This window comes from Aspergillus caelatus (assembly GCF_009193585.1).
Source record: "Aspergillus caelatus strain CBS 763.97 unplaced genomic scaffold BDV27scaffold_190, whole genome shotgun sequence".
NCBI classification, from domain to species: Eukaryota; Fungi; Ascomycota; class Eurotiomycetes; order Eurotiales; family Aspergillaceae; genus Aspergillus; species Aspergillus caelatus.
The window spans coordinates 33248-56416 of NW_022475453.1; the positions used below are offsets into that span (position 1 = coordinate 33248).

At 47.4% G+C, this 23169-nt stretch overlaps 6 protein-coding genes across 6 annotated transcripts; 2 read left to right on the forward strand and 4 right to left on the reverse strand.

The window, feature by feature from the left end:
• Positions 1-1298: 1298 nt before the first annotated feature.
• BDV27DRAFT_161149 (ceramidase) lies at positions 1299-2545 on the forward strand (the record flags this gene model as incomplete). Its single annotated transcript, XM_032073166.1, has 7 exons — positions 1299-1354; positions 1410-1422; positions 1501-1561; positions 1621-1764; positions 1840-2124; positions 2177-2294; positions 2371-2545. 7 exons carry the CDS (start codon positions 1299-1301, stop codon positions 2543-2545), a joined length of 852 nt encoding a protein of 283 aa, XP_031924061.1.
• A 301-nt stretch (positions 2546-2846) lies between these two features.
• Positions 2847-3773, reverse strand: BDV27DRAFT_167304 (alpha/beta hydrolase; the record flags this gene model as incomplete). Its single annotated transcript, XM_032074445.1, has 2 exons — positions 2847-3573; positions 3622-3773. The coding sequence occupies 2 exons, from the start codon at positions 3771-3773 to the stop codon at positions 2847-2849; spliced, it is 879 nt and encodes a 292-aa protein (XP_031924062.1).
• Positions 3774-6115: 2342 nt separating this feature from the next.
• On the forward strand, positions 6116-10090 carry BDV27DRAFT_148218 (ABC transporter ATP-binding protein; the record flags this gene model as incomplete). Its single annotated transcript, XM_032070873.1, has 2 exons — positions 6116-7034; positions 7095-10090. The coding sequence occupies 2 exons, from the start codon at positions 6116-6118 to the stop codon at positions 10088-10090; spliced, it is 3915 nt and encodes a 1304-aa protein (XP_031924063.1).
• A 605-nt stretch (positions 10091-10695) lies between these two features.
• On the reverse strand, positions 10696-14580 carry BDV27DRAFT_167305 (major facilitator superfamily domain-containing protein; the record flags this gene model as incomplete). Its single annotated transcript, XM_032074446.1, has 5 exons — positions 10696-11684; positions 11838-12090; positions 12156-12393; positions 12454-12747; positions 14051-14580. The coding sequence occupies 5 exons, from the start codon at positions 14578-14580 to the stop codon at positions 10753-10755; spliced, it is 2247 nt and encodes a 748-aa protein (XP_031924064.1). The 3' UTR covers positions 10696-10752.
• A 5315-nt stretch (positions 14581-19895) lies between these two features.
• Positions 19896-21445, reverse strand: BDV27DRAFT_148220 (Zn(II)2Cys6 transcription factor; the record flags this gene model as incomplete). Its single annotated transcript, XM_032070874.1, has 2 exons — positions 19896-21208; positions 21409-21445. The coding sequence occupies 2 exons, from the start codon at positions 21443-21445 to the stop codon at positions 19896-19898; spliced, it is 1350 nt and encodes a 449-aa protein (XP_031924065.1).
• Positions 21446-21841: 396 nt separating this feature from the next.
• BDV27DRAFT_148221 (MBL fold metallo-hydrolase) lies at positions 21842-22644 on the reverse strand (the record flags this gene model as incomplete). Its single annotated transcript, XM_032070875.1, has 2 exons — positions 21842-22591; positions 22627-22644. 2 exons carry the CDS (start codon positions 22642-22644, stop codon positions 21842-21844), a joined length of 768 nt encoding a protein of 255 aa, XP_031924066.1.
• Between the last annotated feature and the right edge of the window lie 525 nt (positions 22645-23169).

The window sequence follows — 23169 nt, forward strand, 5'->3', positions numbered from 1 at the left end:
TAATCTAGCATTCCCTCATTTAATTATATGTGTAAAGTGGTATGATCAGAACACGGGCTATTCGTACTATAAGCATGTAAGTTGATTGCTCTGGGTTATGCTCTGCTTCCTAGAAGGCTCGGACCCTCAGCGTAAATCACAACCGAGTCATTCACATAATGAACTGGGGTACGGCCTTTGGTTATAAGAATGTTCTTCGGAAATCATTTCGCCTAGGCATTTATTTCGGGGGCCTCCAACCCACGATTGAAGTAGCCATATGGGCAGAAGAGCTTCGGAACCAAAGCTTGTAAAAAGTTATCACTAGCTTTGAATCGCGCCCAATCCCGGAGTCAGTTGGGTCACGGTGAAGGCATATCTCGCTCTTGCTTTTCTTCTATTTAATTAATCGAATCACTTTTGCTTTTTCTTTCCTTTTTTCTTTCGTTTTCTCTCTTCTTTTTTACTTTTCTCGTTTTCTCCATATCATGCGTCTTGGCTATCGCTCTCTATTCGAGGGCCAATTGGATCATAGTACACTTCTACAACGGAGCCGCCGAAGTTTGAATATATCTATGGCAAAGCCTTAATTAGGCATGATTCGTAGGAATTTTGGATGTTTAGGCAGAGCAAACGTATGGAGTTAGATTAGGAGTTGGTCCGCCAAGGAAACAAAGGCTACGAGAGCTTACAGATTACAAAACTGGGGGTGCAGGAGCTGGTGGAACATGTGCAAGCAAAGTAATTTGTTTCCAGAAGCATTTGGTGTTTTTAGTTTTCAACCTGCAAATGTAGATTGATGTCAGGTTTATAGACAGATGTATACCAATAGTTTTGGGCATGCTTCCTTCAACCAAGCCGAGTTAGTAATTACTCCTATAGCAATGTTTTCAGAGCCCCAGGACGGATCTCTACGATCTAGCTGCATTAATCGCCATCCCGTAAAAAGGAGGAACTGTACAGAAATGAGATATTTGACATTATTGTATAACAAGAAATGTGCTATGTCTTGGAAGCGGTGCAAAGTCTGCCTTCAACATGGCATGGATAGTGGACACGCAAGAAATTGGTACATTGTTACTCGACCTGTAAGATGCCAAGATCCGTAGAACAGGCTACAATAGAATGCTTGACCTATAGAGTCTGATATTGCTAGATTAGGTCTATTTATTCCGGATCGCCGTTAGTGCTTATTTCAGTATCGATGATGCCTAGTCTTCTAGGCCACCATGAAACTCTTTGTGCTTACGACCACTTTTAAAGCACCGTAGGTCTTATTGTGAGCATACACGTTATTCTTCACTGCCAATACCAGAAAAATGTTCGCTGAAACCTCGCCTAGCGCATTCTGGGGGGCGCGAACTGCTAAATCTAAGTTAGTATGCCATTCTGTTTATTGTGTAGCTAGCTACTAACTAACGCCTGGAAAGCTTTTGTGAAGAGGTCGGTAGCTAGCAGAATATCATGAGTGTCTCGTTTCATACTACATACTACTAATACACATCGGTTGGACCGTAATAGGATTATGTGGTGACAAGATACATCGCCGAGTTCATCAACAGTTTGACCAACATCGTGTACAGTAAGCGCCGACGCAAACCTTTATCCTTTGGCCAACAGAGAGTCTTACAAGAAGTACAGTACTCTACGCCATTTATGGACTCCGCAAGCTGCGACAAAAATCAAGTTGCGATATCTTTCGTGCCATCCCGTACTGGGGTTTGATGGCCGTTGGAATATGCTCTGCCGCGTTTCATATTAGCCTCAAATACCACACCCAAATGTGTAAGACCCGCTCATATTCAACGTCGTCTGTTTGATTTAGGTTAACTTACCCTAACCCCATGTCATGGTCATCAGTGGACGACCTCTCCATGCTTTTCACGACGACCCCGGTTCTTCACCAGGTCTTGACCGTCAATACCAGTCGCAGACATTCGATTATGCTGGCTATCCTACTCTGGTCATCTCTTATGATCCTAGTGGTTTATCACGTCAGGACGGATGAGCTTCTTTTGCACTCCTTGTCCTTTGCTGCCATGGTGACCGTCATTGGGATCCGCACCATGCAGCTAATCAACGCTCGGACACTAGCAGGCTCAGCGGCTCGAAAGCAGATCTGGGGGATGGTAAGATTTGGAGCAGGTAAGTTACACTCAAAACTTTCCACTTGGTATGTATTGACGGCCGGAATAAGTCATTTTCAATTTGGGATTCTACCTCTGGTTGATTGATGGATGGGTATGTGGGTTTTTGAGAAGCACGCGGGCGAAGATAGGTCTTCCCTTAGCTTTTCTATTAGAGCTTCACGGGTGGTACGTCTTTACCTGTTTTGATATCACTTTCTTTTGCTCTTTCGTGCCATCTAAACTGATGCCGGGAATGGACCAGGTGGCATATATTTACCGGAATTGGCGCATATATCTTTATTGCGGTGGTAGATCACCTCGTGTCTAGTGAGAGTCACGATGGTCTTGAAGAGTCCTTTGCTTGGCCTGCTTCATGGGCTTCCAGGTCAGTTTTCGCAGGAAGCGATGCGGAGGTGGCTCATAAGAAACAAAGTTGAGGGACCAACTATGTTCGTGCTCTAAGCTTAGGGGCTGAGACTTGTTGCCACGATTACCTACGCATGTCAATTCTGTACTATGTAAAATGTGTTTTGCAGTGCTGAGGTAGTAGACTGAGTTTAAGGAGAGGACCTACTTTCAATATGTACCATCATTTGCCCGGAGGAAGATTATGCATCGCTCATTAGATAGTTCTTCTATTCATCTCCTATTGACCTTGTATCACTAAAACACAAGTTCTATTTATTAGATCTAGTTTCCGAACACCATTAGACCTTCTATTGTCAAGCCTAGACAACCTTAGTTTGGCAACGGCCAATCTTCAAAAAACGCAGTTAAACCTCGACTCATCGAACACGCCATAACACTCGTATGCTCCTCGCCATCGTACTCATTCACAATGACAGTATGTAGTCGCTTGCTGTCCTGCAGCATCCCAACAAGATCACGTGAATTATCGCCCATTCTCAAATCCGAAGCAATCTGTTTTCGCGCTTCATAGTGATCGAGTGGCTCATTGTTCCACTGAGGTGGACTTTGTTCATGAGACCCAAAGAAAACCATTAGCGACGGCGCCTGCTCATCTGCCGCCTTCTCTTGATCCAAAAATGACTTCGCTTCATGCAATATACACCGGCTATTCCACCATATCGAGGGACTGCTCGCTATGTAGCAGTCGAAGGACTGCGGGCGTGTAAACAATGCGTGCAGGGCAAATAACCCCCCATAGGAATGACCATAGAGAGCTTCTCTCGAGAACGACAGCTTCGGAAATCGCTCCTTGATCGCGGGACGAACGGCTTTCTCGATAAAGTCAAGACACAGATCCGCTCCTCCATATCCGTTTACCTGGGCTTGTGTAGGTGGTGTTAGGTCTAAACTGCGACGACGCGCATCGTACAATTTTTTGGTTAAGGGATATCCGATCGCGACGACGATGCCTCCTCCGGCGAAATGTGACGAAGCTGCTCGACGCCAGGCGGCTTCTGTCGCGGTTAAAAATAGTGCATTTCCATCGACAATGTATCTGGTTTTGGGTTAGAGAATGTCCGTTTGGATTTTTGGTTTTACTAACATGATCGGAAGTTGCTCGTTCCCAACAGGGGGGTCGTGGCCTTGCCAATGAAGTGGCCAAGAGACTTGGATCAAATATGATTCACCCTGTTCACTGTCCAGATAGAATTGCTCCGAGTTAGGAAGCGTGATTGCTGCTGCCTTGTCGCCCATATTCACAGTTGATATCTGCCGAAAGGATTTTGTGAAGCTAGAAGGAGGTTGGGCGCGTGGTTGAATAGTGTCACGAAAAAAGTTGTGCTGGCTGGCCGGGGCGAAGGTACTTTTGAGGAATTCCCTCGGAAGGGAAGGTCGAAGGGAGACCAATGCCGCAGCCAGCGTTCGGGTCCACATATTGGAAACGAGGGGGACCAGTGAAGCACTACTACTACGTATACTGGGTGTCTGCTCCTTATCTGATGAGCCCAACGCCCGACGCACTAACTTTTAGTGCCGACTGGAGGACGAATTAACGCCCAATCGCCTAGAAGGCTGGGCCCTTAATCAGATCAGATTAGATCATGGGTTGTCCGGAAGAACACTCACAGCATCTCGTATCCGGTGGGTTCGTATGGGTCCGAGTGAGCTCGAAATGGTAATTGGTTGAAGTTTTAATCTCCGAAATAATAATCTTGGTAGGAATTTCCGGTGCAGAATATGATCTTTCAGTCATACAACCGTTTAAACTCCGATCGATTGACCATTCGAGTCCTTGGCCTCCTGTAAGTTGAGATATTTCTGAAGGACAGACTCCAAGCTGCCAAAAATTAATCCGGATCGACCCGGGTCCAATAAATGAGAAACACGGCATATAGAGCGAAGAAAATTTCACGGCCGGACATTCTTGGGATTCCACTAGTGAGTGTGATTAGTGACTTGGCAGTGGGGCTCATAACAACGGGCTTGTCATGGGGAAGAGTTTTTACATGAGCTCAGCTCACACAGGAGGGCAACTGTATAGGTAGAGCAATATATAGTTCTAAATACCTCCATGATCTGTCTATGTGAAGGTCCAACTAATCCCATAAGCCAGACATCCTTGAAGCTCTCGGCCCAGTGTAATGATCTTTTCATGATGCTTGGGAACGCCAGTGGATCTTTATCTTGAATTTGGAACCGACATGTTCCAGCTAGATAAATGACACATGAGGCACATGAACGCAGCTGTGTCTGTGTTTGTGTCTATGGCCGTGACTGAATAAGCTGCTGATTTGTGGTAGCGTAAACTACTTCTCAGTGTGCATCCCGACCTCTAAGGCGACTCATTTCTATAGTATGGTTCTAATAAATCCATGGGAATTTCATTTCGCAGTCTCCTTCAATATTCAATGATTTACTGAAGTAGGGGAAGATACTAGTTGTGGTGCATCCAGAAGCTATATATTTATCTTTTGAGTACTCCATAGCATGAGTTATATCTCCGAACTTGTAGATCAGAGCAAACCTTGGTAACAGCCATACGGCGAGTATGTAGGGATCCGACTTGGCTAGATAGAAAGGAAAGAACAGATGGACTTAACATATAATTCTGAGCCGACATGAAAGAGACGCGTTCTTGACAGGTCTCACGCTCAAACTTATGTAGCTCATGGTGCGGATATAGGAACGGAGACCTGACTAGAAATGTAACCTGCTGACAACTGTGAGTTAATTGGGATAGCAAAATTTGTAATATTTAGTCATAGTCCGTAGACTCAACCCCATTCACAGAAGTGCTTTACCTGCCCCAGTGACGGAATAATGGCTGAGGCTTTTTCCGTTTTCGGCAAATATTGGGCGGGGGGGGGGTTGTGATGGTTATCCTTAGCTGCTTACACACAGCGGCGAGACCTCTTTTTGCTTACCGAATTTGAATGCGTAAACTAAGACAGGTCAAGCCAAGCGCTTTATCAGTTGCTAAGTGGATTCCAATGGATCCTTGGAGGGTCGAAGGGTCTGGGCGTACTGTTATGACGGTCCGATACATACAAGACGTGACCATACCATCCCATACCATACACAATACCTAACCAAACGGAACCCTAATCAGATGCAGCGACTCCAACTCCTGGCCCCTTGGCATCAATATCGCGCGTTCTTGGCGTTGCTCGCTTGAAGAATCAGCTCGGATCTGATAAAAATTGAGTGTCGGCCTAGTTCCTGTCCGAGGTCGGCACATTGCATCAAAAAGGGAATGGGATGGTCGGGTGGATTCGTTATGTGTCATGCCCAGAGAACTAGACATTGCTTGCGTCTGATGGACTTTTGCAGGCGGGAGCAGAGTGCCGCCGGAGCCTTCACTCGAACAAATTAGTAGCGATCCCGTCGAGGATTGTCCTTTCACCTTCGCATGTTTGTCTAGCTGCTTGGTATCGTTGCTCACGATAGAGTAACGTTAAACTTCCCAAGGCATCATGGGTACTGCATCGGAAGCGTCCAAGGACGCAGAGGCGCCAGTTAAGGCCAGTGTAAGTTATTCCTCGATCCTTTTCTGCATGATGCGCTTGAACTCATAGCGACGTCTTTGTCTACAGCTTATGCGCCGTGCCACCTCGTTCGGTCGCTTGCTGGTCTATGGCAGCCCCTCGTCGTCCGACCTTGCCCTTCTCTTCACCGGTTTTATCACTTCAATCGCCTCTGGAATTCCCTTTCCTATAATGTCAATTGTTTTCGGACAGCTAGTGGATGGGCTAAATTCCTCAACGTGCAATGTCACCCCCTCCAACGCTGACTCCTACCAAGCGGGGCTCAATGATAAAATCTTGTTGATCGTATATATTGGTATCGCCTATTTCGCTCTCATTTACATTTACGTCCTTTGCTGGAATCTCTCCGGTGAGCGTCTAGCCCAGCGTCTGCGAGAGAAATATTTCAGCGCTATCCTGCGCCAGGATGCCGCGTTCTTCGACAATCTACCCGCTGGAGAGGTCTCCTCACGAATCACTGGGGAAATCGCCGTCATACAACAAGGCTCATCAGAGAAGGTCGGCATTGTGATAAACAGTATCGCATTCTTCATCACCGCATACATAGTGGCCTTCATCAAGGACCCCAAACTGGCCGGCATGCTGGTCTCCCTCACCCCAGCGTACCTGATCATGTCCATAGGCGGAGGGTATTTCGTGCAGAAGTTCTTCGGCCGCGCACTGGAGGGTATGGCGAAAGCTTCATCGGTCGCACTGGAAGCATTCTCAAACACAACGGTTGTGCAGGCGTTTTCGGCAAATGCACGGCTGGAGGAGAAATTCGTTGAAGTTTTGCAACCTGCTTTATCAGCCGGCGTTTCGAAATCGATTGCTGCAGCCACGCAGGCGGGTCTTTTATATTTCATCGCTTTTTCGGCCAACGGTCTGGCCTTCTGGCAAGGGTCGCGACAAATTGCAGATGCTGTAGAGTCTGGTGACAATGGCATAACCGTGGGTAACACGTTTACAGTTATTCTCATTCTGGTGGATGGTAAGTGTATCAGACCTATTGAGTGTTGTGGATTTATGCCATGCTAAATCTCGATCCTAGCATCTTTGATTCTAAGTCAGGCCGCCCCCTTTCTGCAAAGCTTTGACGCCGCGGCCGTAGCATTCGGCAAGTTAGAAGCCGACATTGAACATCCGACTACCATTGACGGTACCGCTGAAGATACCGGTCGCATGCTGCCAGAGGTTACGGGAAATGTGGAATTGCGGAACGTTTCATTCAGGTTTCCGTCCCGACCGGACAAGCCCGTGCTACAGGACCTCTCGTTGACATGCCCAGCTGGTCAGCAGACAGCCATTGTCGGCCTTTCAGGCAGTGGGAAGTCTACCGTTGCTGGGTTGATCACTCGATTTTACAATGTGGATGAGGGCGCGGTACTGTTAGATGGCCACGATGTTAAGGATCTCAACGTGAGATCTGTCCGTAGTCATATAAGTCTCGTACAGCAGGAGCCATGTCTTTTGGATCGGTCAATCCTTGAAAACATCGCGCTGGGGCTCATCAACTCTCCTAGGCACGACCACCTGTGTCACATTCTCATGGGTAGTGTTCTCGCGGACGTCGCGGCAGCAGTGCGAGATGGCAAGGATCTGGTGACCGCTTCTCTCGCGCATGGGGATGAAGCACGAGAAATCGTGGAATTGGTCCTGCACGCTGCTCTTTTGGCCGATGCGAACGGGTTCATTGAGCGCTTGAAAGACGGCTTTGGAACACTAGTTGGGTCAAAGGGCAATCTCATCAGCGGTGGGCAAAAGCAACGCATCTCCCTGGCGCGAGCTTTGGTGAAAGACCCGCGTATCCTCATCCTGGATGAAGCTACTGCATCACTCGACTCGGCGACCGAGGCCCGTATCCAAGAGGCACTAGATAACGTGGCGATCGGCCGGACTGTGATTACCATTGCGCATCGTCTGTCGACTATCAAGAATGCCGACAACATTATCGTCATGCGTCAAGGAAAGCTAGTAGAACAGGGAACCCACCAGCAACTGCTGGAGGTTAACGGTGCCTATGCTGAGTTAGTTCGTCTCCAAAACCTCAACGTTCACGGCGGTCAAGATGATGAAGAGACGGAGGTGAGCTCCGCGCGTTCCAATTCTTTGGTGCCAGTAATCAGTGAGAAGGCCGGAGCTTTGGAGACCTCATCTGTGGTCGATGCCATTGACGAAGAGAAGACCAAGCCTGCGGAGACTGCGGAGCCAGACAGTGCGGTTGAGGAAAAGCGAAGCCTTGGATCAACTCTGGGCTCTATGGGATCCCTCTTCCGACCGTACACATTCGTGCTAATCCTGGCGATCGCTGGGGCTGTGATCATCGGCGGCACGTATTGCGGATCTTCGGTGATCTTCGGCAACGTCGTAGGCAAACTCAGTGGCTGCGAGGAGCCTGACTCCATCCGTCATGCCGGAGAACTTTTCGGACTGATGTTCTTTGTGCTGGCTATTGTCGAATTCTTTGCTAATTTTGTCAGCTGGTCGCTGTTTGGTTGGGTGGCTGAACAAGTTATTTACAAAGTGCGTATACTCTCGCTGCGGTCCATTCTCGAGCAGGATTTAGCATGGCACGAGACAGCAAATCGGAACCCATCCCTATTGCTATCGTTCATTACAAAGGACAGCAGTGCGTTGGGTGGCCTAACAGGCTCTGTGGTCTGCACGATCCTCTCGGTTCTAGTCAGTCTCGTCGCGACCATTACTATGACACACATCATTGCTTGGAAGATTGCTCTGGTATGTCTATCTGTGATCCCGCTGTTGCTGGGCGCTGGTTATATGCGAGTTACCACGCTAGCCAGTTTCGAGGAGCGACATCTAGAAGCCTTTGCAAACTCTGTGGGAATTACCGTTGAGGCCGTCAACTCCATCAAAACCATTATGTCGCTTTCTCTGGAGCACGAAGTGCTTGGTACATACCGTCGGTCCCTTTCGGCCCCAATGCGCCAAATAGCTCGACAGAGCGCTTGGGCAAATCTATGGCTAGCCGTCGGGTACGGACTGAGTAACTTCCTCTATGCACTCGCGTACTGGTGGGGTTCGACGAGAATCATCGCGGGTGAATACACTCAAACACAGTTCTTCATTGTGCAGCTAGCACTGCTCGTCAGTTCCCAACTATGGGGACAAATGTTCGCCCTCGCACCCGACGTGTCGCGCGCATTCCAGGCCACGAGGCGACTGTTGAACCTACTCGATTTGGGATCGACGAAGAAGCTATCTGCACCGCTCGAGCAACCGGGGGATCTCGAAGCCACGGCACCTCCCCGCGAGAAGACATCCTCTTCTGACTCCCGTGACGGCATCGGTGTTTCCTTCAAGCAAGTCCGCTTTTCGTACCCTGCGCGTCCAGACACCCGGGTGCTACACGGTCTGGATTTGAACGTCCAGCCAGGGCAGTTTGCCGCGCTCGTGGGCCCCAGCGGGGCGGGCAAGTCCACAATAATCTCACTTGTCGAGCGGCTCTACGGACCTGACTCGGGAACAATCGAAGTCGACGGTCACAATATCGCCTACAGCGACGGTTCATTCCGAGATGATATTGCCTATGTTCCTCAACAGAGTGTCCTGTTCGAGGGCACGATCCGATTCAATCTGACCCTAGGCGCCAGGCCAGGCCAAACAGTTACCCAGTCCGAATTAGAAGAAGCATGTAAACTGGCCAACATCCACGATACGATCATGCAGCTTCCAGATGGATATGATGCCTACTGTGGGCCAAACGGTGACCGGCTCTCTGGAGGTCAGAAGCAACGATTAGCGATTGCGCGCGCGCTCATCCGCAAGCCTAAACTCCTGCTGCTGGACGAGTCAACGAGTGCACTGGATGCAGAATCAGAGAGATTGCTGCAGGATGGGCTTGAGAAGGCCACGAAGCATATGACTGTTATTGCGATTGCGCACCGACTGTATACTATCCGCAAGGCGGATGTGATTTTCCTAATTGAAGATGGTCGATGCGTTGACCGCGGAACTCATGCACAGCTGATTGAGCGCAGCGAGAGTTATCGCGTGAATGCCCTGAACCAGGCGGTAGATGGTTGAAGGTCTTTTTTCATCTCTGATTTAAGGAGAGAGAGCATACTGCATTTTCTGGGGGGGGGGGGGATATTACAAAGAAGTCGTTGACCATTTCTTGGATTGCATGGTCATTCCATTATTAGAAACCTAAAATTATATAGATCTCTTTGTCTGCATCATTCTTATCCACAGTTTTAATTATAATTTTTACAAAATTCTACGTCGGTTCTGACTATCCCAAGCTCTTGTAGTGTTGTCATCCAGTTCCTTGTCGCTCTACATTGAAATTTGATTTCTATAGGTTCTCTATAATGGTAGCCGACAAGGCAACTCACCGTCGTTGTGAAGCCCTTAATGATAATGGATAAGTGAAGACACAGTCAACTAGGAGAGATAGATCAATCCTGAGCGCTGTACATGGTGATATTCATGAATGTAATTTTTTAAAATTCCACACATAATGTCATTCGCCCAGAGGATTATCTGTATCTATCTTTAAATTTTAACCGACCGACTCTTCTTCCCAATAGTATATGCAATGCAACAAGATAACCAACAAAAAGACAAATTACCTCTCCAGAGGAATATCCACATTAAGCCCGATAAGAGGCGCCCAACCACATACACACATACACACAATCCACTGGGCCCTCTTCCAATATACTATCTACCAACAAAAAATAACATCAGAACACAACACCCTTCGTCTGCGTCATATTCTTCAGGTTCAAGTTGCGGATCATGAAAACAGCGACGAAGGCAAGTGCCATAAGCCCAGTTCCCGCGGCCAACATTCTCGTCTGCGAATAACCATATGCCTTCTGGATTGCTATTCTCTCGGGGCTATTAACGGCATAGCTTAGCTGTACCGGCAAACTGGCATAGATACTAGTCAGGTTCGGCAGCGCGGACTCAGGGAGATAGTTGGCCAGGGAGTTCTCAAAGGTGTTTGTCCAGATGGCACCGGAGATAGCATTTCCGACTGCACCACCAATGCCACCGGACACGAATAGAATGGCCATTGCGGCGGCGACGTGTTGGTGGTCGACGGCGGCCAAGACGGCGAGCTGCATGCAGAGGGTGAAAACGCTACCACCGATGGAGATGAAGATCTCGCACATGACGATGTAGCCAATGTATCCGTTCGGTTGGCGGAAGTGGATCATGAGACCCTGGGCGAAGATGTAGAGAGGCACACCGATCCACAGGAGCCATCGGAAATAGCCCGTTTTGCGGATCAGGTAGCCGACAATGAATAGGAGAACGCCGGAGACGACCTGGAACGTGCTATTGACGTACCCGGCCTCTGAGACGCTGAGGTTATTGACGACTTGGAGGAAAGACGTGAAGTAGCTGTTCCAGCAGTAGTAGGACATCTGGTATACGAAGTCGAGAAGGCATGCGCCCAGAACGGTCCGGTTAATTAGGTAGTCATGTTTCAGGAATGGCACGGGAGCCAGGTACACCTGGTAGGCGGCGAAGAGAAGGAGGAGGACAAAGCCGACTACAATCATGGCAATGATGTAGTCTGACTTCCAGCCGTTGGGAGCAGAACGCGCGAGTGTGAATGGGAGTAGAAACACGGTAAGACCGGCAGCGAACAAGATGACACCAGGCACTGTATAGCGAAAGAAAGTTAGTAACTCCAAGAGTTTAGGAAGGGCTGCGTCGAGCTACCCACAATCAAACTGTATAAGGTAGTGTATTATATTCTGTACCAGGGTTCGGCCACTCCTCTCGTGATTTACAAGGCCTTTCTTCTCAGCCTTACGAAGGTTGACCTTCAACACTGTGTATACGGGAATGGAGACCGCGGGTATAATGATGGCAAAGGAGCCGAATCCCCATCGCCAGTTGACGTGTAGTAAGAATTCTTCTGCTGCTTTGGATCCAGCAAACGCAGTGATCATCCATGGCGATGAGACGAAAGCGAACGCCAACCCTCGATTTCTCAGGTTGGTTACGTCGGCTGAGAGGACATTTATGCTATAAGTCATGCCTCCAAGCCCAACTGATTGGAATACCTGTTATCCGTATAACGGTTAGTAAGTTCAAGGCCTCTGGTGGTTCAAAAGGGGGGTTGTATTACCTGTGCTGCGCAAAAGGTAGGAAGGTTGTTGGATGCTGCCATAAGAATTAGGCCCAGAGTGGCAAAGCACAGCATAAGGAGAAAGCCTTCAGCACGGCCCCAAACGTCCAGCATCTTCGCCATAGGAATGTACACCGCTGATGTCATGGCACTTGCTACAATTTCGATGACAGTCAACAGGGAATGAGACTGGAAATCACTCGTAGCATAGGGTGTCAAGCTGGCCAGGATTGAGGACCTGAATCCATTAGCCAGGGTGTAAATCCAAATGCTATGGAGAACAAATTGTATTAGTTACATACCGCCACAAGTAAGCGTCATAGGGGGTAGAAAATACAGTATCAGGAACATGGCCAGCGTTGCCTTCGACCAAGCCAGAGTCACAGCCTCGATCTTCTTGACACCACGCTGTGCATCTTCATGCGGTAATGATTTATCATCATCACTGCTTGCCGTGTTATCCTGGGGTGAGCCGGTGGCACCTTCCTTGTCGTAGGGGGCTGCATTGACGGTTACCGGAGTTTCGATATCTTCCACAGTAGGAGCTTCATGAGTGCCGCTGGGCTGCTGGCGCCCAACAAGCTGTTGAAACCTATTCCCGATTGCCATCGTTGTTGGATCGACCCGGTGAAGACGCAAAGGAGCACGCAGCGGAATGCTAATCATAAAAGAGCGAAGAGCCGAAGCTTTTAAAGCTGATGTGCAGACCCGGCCGAACGGTCGCCCTTGCAGCTTTCACGCATCAGGCGGTAAGAAAAGAAAAATAGAATTTTAATCTCATCTGATAAAGAGTAAGATTAGCCGGATGGTCCATGTACACCGAGATCGGCTGTTTGAGCACTGATTCGAGAAATCAGGTCATACGGGGCGGACCGGGGGGACCGTTCGGAAATTTCTTGGGTCAAATTTATCTGATTGATTGATTAGATCCGGCTTTCTGGGCAATTAGCAAAGAAAAGCTCGGACGTGGGGTGACAATAAGTCGACTGATTCGACGTTGACTAGTTTTCCAATGTGTGGCGTGCATCCCATGCACATTTTCCACCAGGATCTCGACTTGGCTTCCGAGTCCACGCATCGGAATTTACCTTCCGTGTCTACTGTTTTGATAAGACGAAATATATACACAGTCGAAAGGAACTACAGCGACACCTTGGCATATCAAGACGCACATTGACACATAGACTTAAAAGGAAATAAAAGTGGACTCACAAACAGAAATGAGAAAGCAAGAAAAATGAACAAGCAGGCAGCAGGTATGAAACAGATCTAGCCTGTTTCTGAGAGAGGTTGGCATGCGAGTAATGTTACAACTCAATACGAGCAGCCAAGTCCCAAGATTACGCCTAGCTAAAAGCTAAAAGCGCACTATTACCAGGCTGCGCTGATATTGCCCGGGTTGTTGTACAAGTCTCACCTAAAGCCGCACAATACTTATTTACAACTAATGACATCTAGGGCTATCGCTAATTTTCTGACGCTACTGCTCTGTGGCTCGGGTGCGATAGCTCTTCATATTCAGGACATCCAGCTAAAGCTGGTTCAGAGCCCAGGACAGAGCACTACGTGCCCTAGTTACAATGTAGGGTCTTGGCAGGTTGCACCATTCGGCCTTGGCTGTATGGACGGAATTTTAATAGCCGAGCAGAAGTAAGGAAGGATTTTGAGAGAGGCATTTGGTCCTAGCAAGGGGCGATAAGAAACCTGTTGGACCACCACGTCTAGATCTGCCTGGGCCTTCATTTGACATTACTGGGCGTGACAAAATTATTTCATTGATAGTTAGGAGGCTTTTGTAACCCATATATCCCAGAAGCAATTCACTTGGCACAAGGGCTGGGAACAATTACTGTGCAGCAACCAACGTTGTCCACTCATCCTCGGTAATCCGATACCGCACTTCGCCTTCTTCGATTCCAGGAGGTGGGCTATCGTACTTGTTGTAGAAGGTATGGACATGTTTCAATCCGCAAGCTGCCATTACCGCCCGAGAAGCCGCGTTCACAGCCATAGTCTCGCCAATAACCTCAGATAGACCTAAATCCTGGAAAGCGTGCCTCAGCAACTCACGCGATCCTTCCTTCGCGTAACCTTGCCCCCAAAACTTCGGTAAAAGGCGGTACCCAAACTCTGATCGGTCTTTGCTGAATTGCTCTGTGCCTTCGCTTGGGCAAGGAGCCAGTATCCACCAGCCAACAAACTCGCCACCGGCGAAGCCGACCCAACACCCGAAGCCGGGGACGATGGTTGCTGAGTTGAGGAGCCATTGGTGAACTTCGATCGCTTGCTTGTGGTCAAGTGGCTTGCCAAAGCCAATGTATTTCATGACATCCGGATCCTTGTCTAGCAGCATGGTGAATTTGAGGTCCTCGGGGCCGAGGGGCACCAATTCAAGGCGCTCGGTGCGCAAAGTTGCTTGGGTCATGGTAGCCGAATGGGGAAGTAGAATATGAGCTAGCAATATGCAAAGGGCTTGATCTTCTTCTTGCAGGTATGGATGTACAGCTCAAGCTTTTCCGCCATGCTCGGTCGCCCTTTATATATCTACGATCTGGCTATCGGAGCACGTTGGTAAAGCTGCTGAGCCCCAGTTTTGCTGAGACGGCTTGTCGTTGTACTGTAAAGAAACAATCGTAAGCTCGATTCTACTGTTGATCCAATCCTAGTTGATGGTAAGCCTTTCTTGGGGCCAAGCCATTCTGGATAAGGGATGTGTGTATGTGTCCTGGTGCATTCATCTATCGCGGCGTTCATTGGCCCTCGTCGACGATCTTGCCTGCATTGCTTGCAGCAGTAGATTAATCCACAGAAAGAGAACCTAAAAAGATTCAACGATGCCGATGGGGGCCGTCTTTCGTTCCCCAAGAACGGGTCACACATCTCGCTACGGAACTATACAGCACGGCGCCAAGGATCTGGAAGAGACGATGCTCAGGTTGTTCGGTGAGAATGACATGAAAATTTTGACTGTACTCCGTACTAGCTTGGGTGATTGATAATAATGATCAACCTACAATTTCCCAGGTCAGTCAATACGGTCGAAACCAGCGGACCAGTGGAGAGGACGCGCTTGGCAGGACAAAGGCCTCGGACCTATTCAAACTCTCGGTAGCAGTAGAGTACCGTCACTTGGAATGGTGCTACCACAGTCATTCCAGGTTCTAAGAGGCACACTACTATAGACTCAGTTCATATGGTGTTGTTCAGCCTTGGGCAAGTATTGCCGTCAATATGGGAACCAAGTTACCCTTTAGACTAGAAAAAGCCTGGACAGCCTCTGAAGCCTGTGTCGGACACAGTAGGGTGTATGTGAAACAGAATAATAGAGAGGGTGGCTGTGATCATTAAGAGAGCGATAGTGGGTAGAAATGATATAGTGGGATGGAACCATTCAATTTCGCCAAGACTGGTAAAGTTCCATTACCATACCATACAGTATGTCATTTATATACATCAAATACCGTCCTACCCATAACATGTTGGCGCCAAGCCACCGGGATCAGATTAGATGGATAGATAAGATTAGACTAGAGCGACCAGGCCTTGGCAATCAGGCCTATCTTGGTACGGACCTCCTAGGACCGAGGGTTGCAGGATCAAACCCCTGTCACTTTTGCTGTACTCCAAAGGTTCTGTGGTCGATGCAGTAGTTGCATAGAATTCATCTATTATAGTAGTTTATTGTAAGAAATAAACGTAACGGCGTTCAACCCCCACTACATAACTATATATACAGGGGTATCAGTACTGCACTCCTAGCGAAAAAGCTCAACATAATAGTAGTAAGCCTTCGGAGTTAAGGGTCCTATGAGTTCTGGAGTTACTTGATTATTGGAGTAAACAGTGGATCCTTGAGTAAAGTGGTACATATCATACTACCCTTGTTAATTGCTGAAAAACCGTAACAACTTGATTGGGCTTGGCAACCTTATGCCTAGAATGCCCAGAATGCCCGGAGGCTCGGCCTCGTCCATTATAGGCCGAGATTTTTACGCGAGCCCTCGGGTGCAATACTTTAGACCCCTTTCTATCTACTTGAGATTACATGCCAAGGATCGTTGCTTCCATTTACCGCAATAGGTATGCATATCCTAGCATATTATACCGGTTCACGTAATTTTGCTTAGTGGTATTAAAATACTTAACTAGGGGTAATGTTCTTATTGAATCTGCTTAACTTATTTCCGCTATTGAACGGTGTTTTGTAGGAACTATGGTTGCTGCTAGACGCCTGTGGGACCAGTCAACCGTGCTTATGTAAATTCTGTACGTTACTAATTCTGACTGTCATGTTAGGCACGATTGTCTTCCTGCCTTTCTTGTCTTCTCTTTGCGTTGTGTTTTTCTTTTGGTAGCGTATCCCGATGATGTTAGGTTTGGACCCAGACTCGGTACCAGTTCCGGGTCATGCTGACTTTACCCGACCCGCAACCCTGGCGGCTTCTGCCGCTTTTGCGGTACAGATCGTATTACTCTAGTCGACGTACCGAGATCGGTTAAACTTGTGGTGGGGTCCAGTGTGTCCGCAAAATATTTTTACCATGCGAACTACGAAGTACTGCCAGTCAGTATTAGTAGCTGATACAAACAGCGGTACTCTAGCTCAAGAGCCCTGGCAAGTCCATTCCTAGCCTCTTCGCTCTCCGTACACGCAAATTCTAGGCCATCATGAGGACACTATAATAGACCTAGTCCTCAAATCATATGGTAAACGGAAAGCGTGCAATCTGGTAGCATTCCTCTCAAAGTACAACCTTCATTCCCACAAGATTTGCCATCAGAGGCGTCAGGTAGTCAGCTATGAACTATCTAGCTTTCGTGTGAAAAATAACTCGTCCCTTAAGGAAGAAAGTAAAATACGTTGCAAGCGCTATCGGTTCACACAGGCTGATTCTCGAGGCCCGCATATATATTATCAGCCTCCTGCCCTTCTTCCATGTAGCAATCACTCGATCTCTCGCTGCCACTAGATGGGTTTGCATTCGGAGCGATCTGTGTCATTAACTCTCATGTACCTGCCAGGTTTGCAAGGCCACCATGCACAAACCCCTCAGGATAGCCAGTCCTGTTTTGTTAACATAATATTGCTTCGTTGGCAGCTTGATGGATAAATCTGTTTACCATGCCTTGCCATCGATCACAGATGATCCGTGTCTCTAACTATGCGACGTTGTTTTCCTTCGAGTATAAGTACGGGCTGATGTATATCTGAAGTACATACTGAACTCAAACATCATTGCCGGGGTTCAGTAACATTGCCCTTATTATCTCTCACAAGATGAAAGGCTATATTTTGCAAGAGATATGCGGGCTGTTGGACGAAGGACAATAGATTCTTGAAGATATTTACGCGTGACGCTCTTTCGGAACCCTTATAAAACTTACGACTTGTCTAGATACGATGTGTAAGCTTCCCGATTAACGTTTCATTGATTGAACTATTTGCTTCCATTGACGGGTAAAGTCTTATACGCCGACTTGTTCAAATATGTAGGCTAAGAAAGTGCCCATGAGTAACATTCAAGATAGCAATAACTCCAAAACAAATAAATACCGTGATCATTGGAAATATCTTAGTAGATTACCGTAGGTCCCGGTAAGGGCAAAGCTGGCCTATCTCTGCCATGGAACACCAATGCGGTTGTTGCTCTTATGTCCCGGTCACGCTCCCTATCGAGGTATGTGCGGTCCCAGTGGAACCTACTTGGTGAAAGTTCGGGGATGAGAATTTGCGTAATAAAGCTCTCTTGTGGCCTGTAGTCGTAGCAAATCTCACAGCGCCAAGTGACGGTGTTGTGGTCACCATCAACGGCTATCGGGATCAGCGCTATAGATTGACCCAGAAAAATGACTCCGCGATCTTTTGGAAGATCATATCTCTTTGGTTTATCTGCGCGTTGCAGCAATTCCTCACAACTCATTTGGAAAAATCTGTGGTCGTTCGCGTAATCATGTTTGGTGAATATAATGCCATTTGTGAACAACCGCCGGGCCAACAGGTTGATATTATAGCGGTGGGATAAAGGTTTCAAATCCTTTAAATCAAGTAATGTGGATGAGCGGTCGAGAGACACACTGGAGTAGCAAATTTTGTTTTCCTTGAACTTTCGAAATGTCCCGCATACCCAAATCATCATTAGCGCTACTACCGTCTGGAGCCTTCGCGTCACTGACATAATGATTCTGTCAGGTTGAGCGAGGATGATCATGCACTCCCCTGATATACGTTGCACTGTACATAGGATCAGATATTGATAACAAGCAGGTATATCATTAGTTAACACACGGTGTATATTGTATGCAGAAATTGGGGCGTCGATATCTAGGTCTCTGGCCAATTTGATCAAAAGTTTCATCAGATAAACCAAAACATCGCCGCCCGATTCTGTAAGTCGTGCTTCACAAGTTGCCACATTAACAGAAGTGTAATTTCTCATCATAGTCGCTTTCCCAAGCAGGTAGGCATTTTTTTTAACGTAAAATGGTAATTCCCACTTGTAAATGGCCATTCTGTACCTCCGGTTGTCGTGCCTAAGGCGTTTAAGATTGCTCAGGTCTTTGAAAATGTTATTTCCTCCCGAATTATAGTAAAAAGTAGCAAAAAGGGAAAAAAAAAAAAAAGGACCGATAAGGAGAAAGATGGTGATTTACCTTGTTGATTGAGGCCGATATGAGTCAGAACAGTCGGCCTCTCGATGCAAGGTCCCATAAGATGCACCCGTACAGGTCGTGGAGGGTGTCCCTGTCTGTCGATTTCCTTCACAATTTCATACATCCCTTGCTTAAACTCTTGCGTCAGAAGCTGATCCATATTAAAATCCCCGGGCTCTATTTCATCCCTTTTGGCTGCTTCGAAGAGTGGCCTGGCCTCATCGAGAACTGCCTTAGCCTGTGATGTTCTAGATGCTTTCCTAGATGGTATGGACATGATGCATAGAAAAAGCTATTGCACCGGTTTTCGTCCTTATAAGGTATCTTAGAGAATGGGAATTGAAAAGTAGTCAGTATAAGTCCAAGGTTAAAGCAAGATGAACATCACGGGATAGTGATAACATGTTGGGAAGCAGGAGTCATGAGAAGAATATATACACCAAGCGTTTCAACTTGCCAACTTATGTTTCATTAGACTTTACGCAAGTTGCCTTTCTAAACCGGGGGTTCACCGCATAGCAGTATGTTGAATTCTGGTTGGAATCGTACATCACAGCTAGGAATCTTCATTTGATCTTCTAATATTCTACTACGGGTGGTCTATCTGGGTAAGCCTATCTGCGTTCCCCATTGTTGAACCGGACTATTCCACGACGACATCGCAAGCTGGTGAGTATAGTGAGATGAAGTGGCTATATATGCAAATCCCCACGGATCATACCTAGGGTATTGTCCAACAATCAATCTAGTCGGCAATTTCCCAAGCCAATGAGAGACACGCTGAAGTGAACAAAGAACCATTAGCCCTATCGGCAATTACCATTCCATGTAGTCTTTGTTAGGGTTTACATCCTACTGACTATATGCCGGATTCCTGTTTCATTTACCTACAACACATTGATTTTTCCCTACTCTCTATATCATTCTAAGAGAGATGTCAAACTTGCTACCACAACATTATCAGTCGCCGAAACTCCTAATTATTAAACACTACATACTACTTCAGATTATATATTCCAACATAAGCGCTTTATTTATCATCAATAATTTTCCTTTTCACCTTCGCCCCACCCAGCCTTCCATAAACTGTCACCCAAGGACCAATAACCACCCTCTCCGGAGCATATGATGAATCCAAGATGACTTATCGTTACCAATATCACGGGCTGCCCAAATTTCCTCAAGAAGCTCAAAGGCGTGAAGGTTGACAGGCAATCGATTCACCGAATACAGCGCGCGAAGTCGATGCCGGACATCGTCTCTCAGTTTGTTATCTTCTCTCTTCAGTTCTGACCCAGCTGTAAGAAGTGGGATAGACTGGAAGTTCAGGTAATTTGAGGATGCTGGGATTTTGAGAAGGTGATCGATGGTTTCTAACGCATAACGATGGACTAGGGGTTCCAGGCCAATCTCCTCAAGGCACGGGTTAATAAAGGCATCATTCCATCCACAGGTTCGATAGAGCAGAATTAGCCCGTGTTTTCGTAGTGACTCGTATAGGAGCGTTAGGGTAGGCTCGGTTGATGGTGCGCTCCACAGATATAACTGTTCTTCTAAAAGTGCCTCTCGGGCGAAAGACCGACACCCTGAATAGAGGAGCTGTCGACAATACCGGCCCAAGTTTCCCAGGATGAAGATTAGGTCAGTACAGAATCCGTACATTGGATGGTGCCAATGGCCAATATGTTGCACGGCCAAGGATAGACCTGGTGTATCTAGATCTTGCTGTTCGTCTGGGTGCACCAGGTACGAGCATCCCATATCCCAGTACAGATACATACCCAGACACAGTCTAAATAATGGGTTCATATCCCATGGATGCGATGTATCCTCGAGCATTTTGTTGATCAACGTGCGTGCGGCAAACAGATGCCATTTACCAAAATCAGTCATATCACGATCAGCTCCGTGCGACAGCGCCAGTAGCAACGCAGTAAGCATGGACAGTAATGGTCGCGTCTGCCCAGTCCCTAGTTCCTTTCGGAAGGATACTAGGGCTTTCCCCCTCTCCTCGAGAGCAATGCGTGCCACTTCTGCAGAAAAATATTGTTCATGACGGGCGCTCACGGACTGGATGATATGCACCAGTGCCGGGGATTCCTGTATGTATTCCAAGACAGGGAACGAGAACGGATTGTCTTCAGGATCAATGACTAATATTTGACACACTCTTTCTAGCCAGTATTGGAGGAGCCGTCGATTAACGATGGTGTCCACGTGTGACGAGTACCAGCGCGTCTCGATTTGCCATTGTGACAGGCGAGGTGTCGAGGAGCAGACTAATCCGCGACGGACACAGCGCAAGCATACGGGGAAAGTCTCGTCGCATTTGACCCGCCTTGCTTTACACTCTCGGCATCCTAATTTGCTTTTAGGCCTTCGCCTCGGCGCGATCGGCGGTTCTGGTGAGTTGTCTTGGAATCGTTCTTGTCTAGCTGGGGTCAAGCATTTGACCGGTTCAAAACGTACCCGGAAGGACGACATCGTTGCAGTGGCTAGATCTCGTCCCCAGTTTTAGCTGCCTGCAGTGTGACTTGTCGGACAGCGTCAGTGGCGAAGAATTAAATTAATTCTTGCAAATATGGTCGGGATCGGAAACTACCTTGTCTTGGCGGCCCACCGTCGTGGACCATTTGCATCGTGTATGGCAGACTAAGTCGAAGTTTCAGACAATGGATATTTCTGAGATTCTGACAGAGACCTTAGTATTTTACACTTGGCTATTTCTTAAGATCATCCCTTAATTCTCTTTTGAATGCAAGTATAACATATTGTACATTATATCAAAGGAAGCCTTCAGTTCACTTGCTGTATAACACTCTATGTCTAAGCCCGAGAACCTTTCACTACAATTCTCACAAGAGGATTTGGGGAAAAAGGCCCTAAGTGGGTTTGCTTTAGAAATCACCTCCACAAATGCGACATACAAAAGACTAGACACTACCAAATTGATGTACATTCAAATGCCTTCCCGTCGGTGCGGCATACGTCCACCAGCCGCTAATCTCTGAGTCAGATTGGGAAGCATTAAGCAATTAGAGAACTTTCACAGATTTCCCAGGGTTTAGCCAGCACACGCGATCGTTGATCTTCTCTTCTTGAAAGACTTGACGCAGTTCCGCACCAAATTGTGTGAAGTGGTGCCACGACTCGTAGGGTATGGGTACCAGGTAGTCGGCCTTTATTTCACGGAAAAGTCTGGCCGCCTGCTTGCCATCCATAGTGATTTGATAGCGGGGGCTGGTAAGGTCCCCCAAATCTGTATGCGCATGGGCGTTGCCCAGGTTAAAAACGGCAGCACAAATATGGTAGCGATCAGCCATTTGCTTCAACTCCTCCACGTAGACTGTGTCGCCTGAAATATAAAGTGCGTTCGGAAGACCATCGCGACCGTGACCGAAGCCTTCTCCAGTGATGATGAAGCCAGTACACTCATTTCCAATAATATGCTTGGTTGGCGTGCCAATGATCTCGAACTTCTTTCCACCAATTACAACGTCCATTTTCTCCCAGGGCTTGAAACCATGGACAGCTGGCCGAGGGGAAAGGTTCTTTGCGCCATCGACTGTAGTGAATACCCGCCGTCCGCCAAGGAGACGACGGCCAAGGTCATCAAGATTGTCAACATGGTCTTCATGGCTGAGCAGAACAGCATCAATGACGGGAAGTTGGTCTAGACGGGGAGCAGGATCGTCATCGACGTCGAGGGAAAACTCGCTAGTAATAGGAAAGGTTGTTCCGGCAGGAGAGAAGAAAGGATCAGTGATCATATTGACTCCATTGATCTCAAGGATGGCAGTGCTGTGCCGATGTGAGTAACGTTGAGAGTAGAGGCCATAGCTGTCAAGAGACTTGAAGAAAATGAGGGCAATTTTGTGGGAGATTTATTTATTAAACTCGGCTCAAGGCACAACAAGGCTTTTCTTGGTCTCCTTAATAAATGTTGAGCAGATCAATGCTTCCAAGCTCCGTATTTATATCTTCAAGCACCGCGTATGGTTCACTGAAAGAAGAAGAAACACTATTAATTGTAAGTCGACACTGTAACTTGTTAGTAAGCTTTGCTGGAGGACGCCCCGGTATCCCTCTCTCTCCCCGGCATCTCTCTCTTCGGCATCTCTCTTATATACCATTCCCTGGGGGCAGTAGTGGATTACATCACATGAACTTATAATAGTTAGTGCTAGTTATAGACTTATATAAAATATTATATAATCTATAATACGGTCTAGTATATTGGTAATTATGAACTAAGTAATATTTTATATTATCTGAAACTTTGATTTAGTCCGCTATAATCGTATCTCGCAGAAGCGAAGTATGGTAAGAAAGAAAATGTTTATCCTAGAAGCTGCCTTTGCTA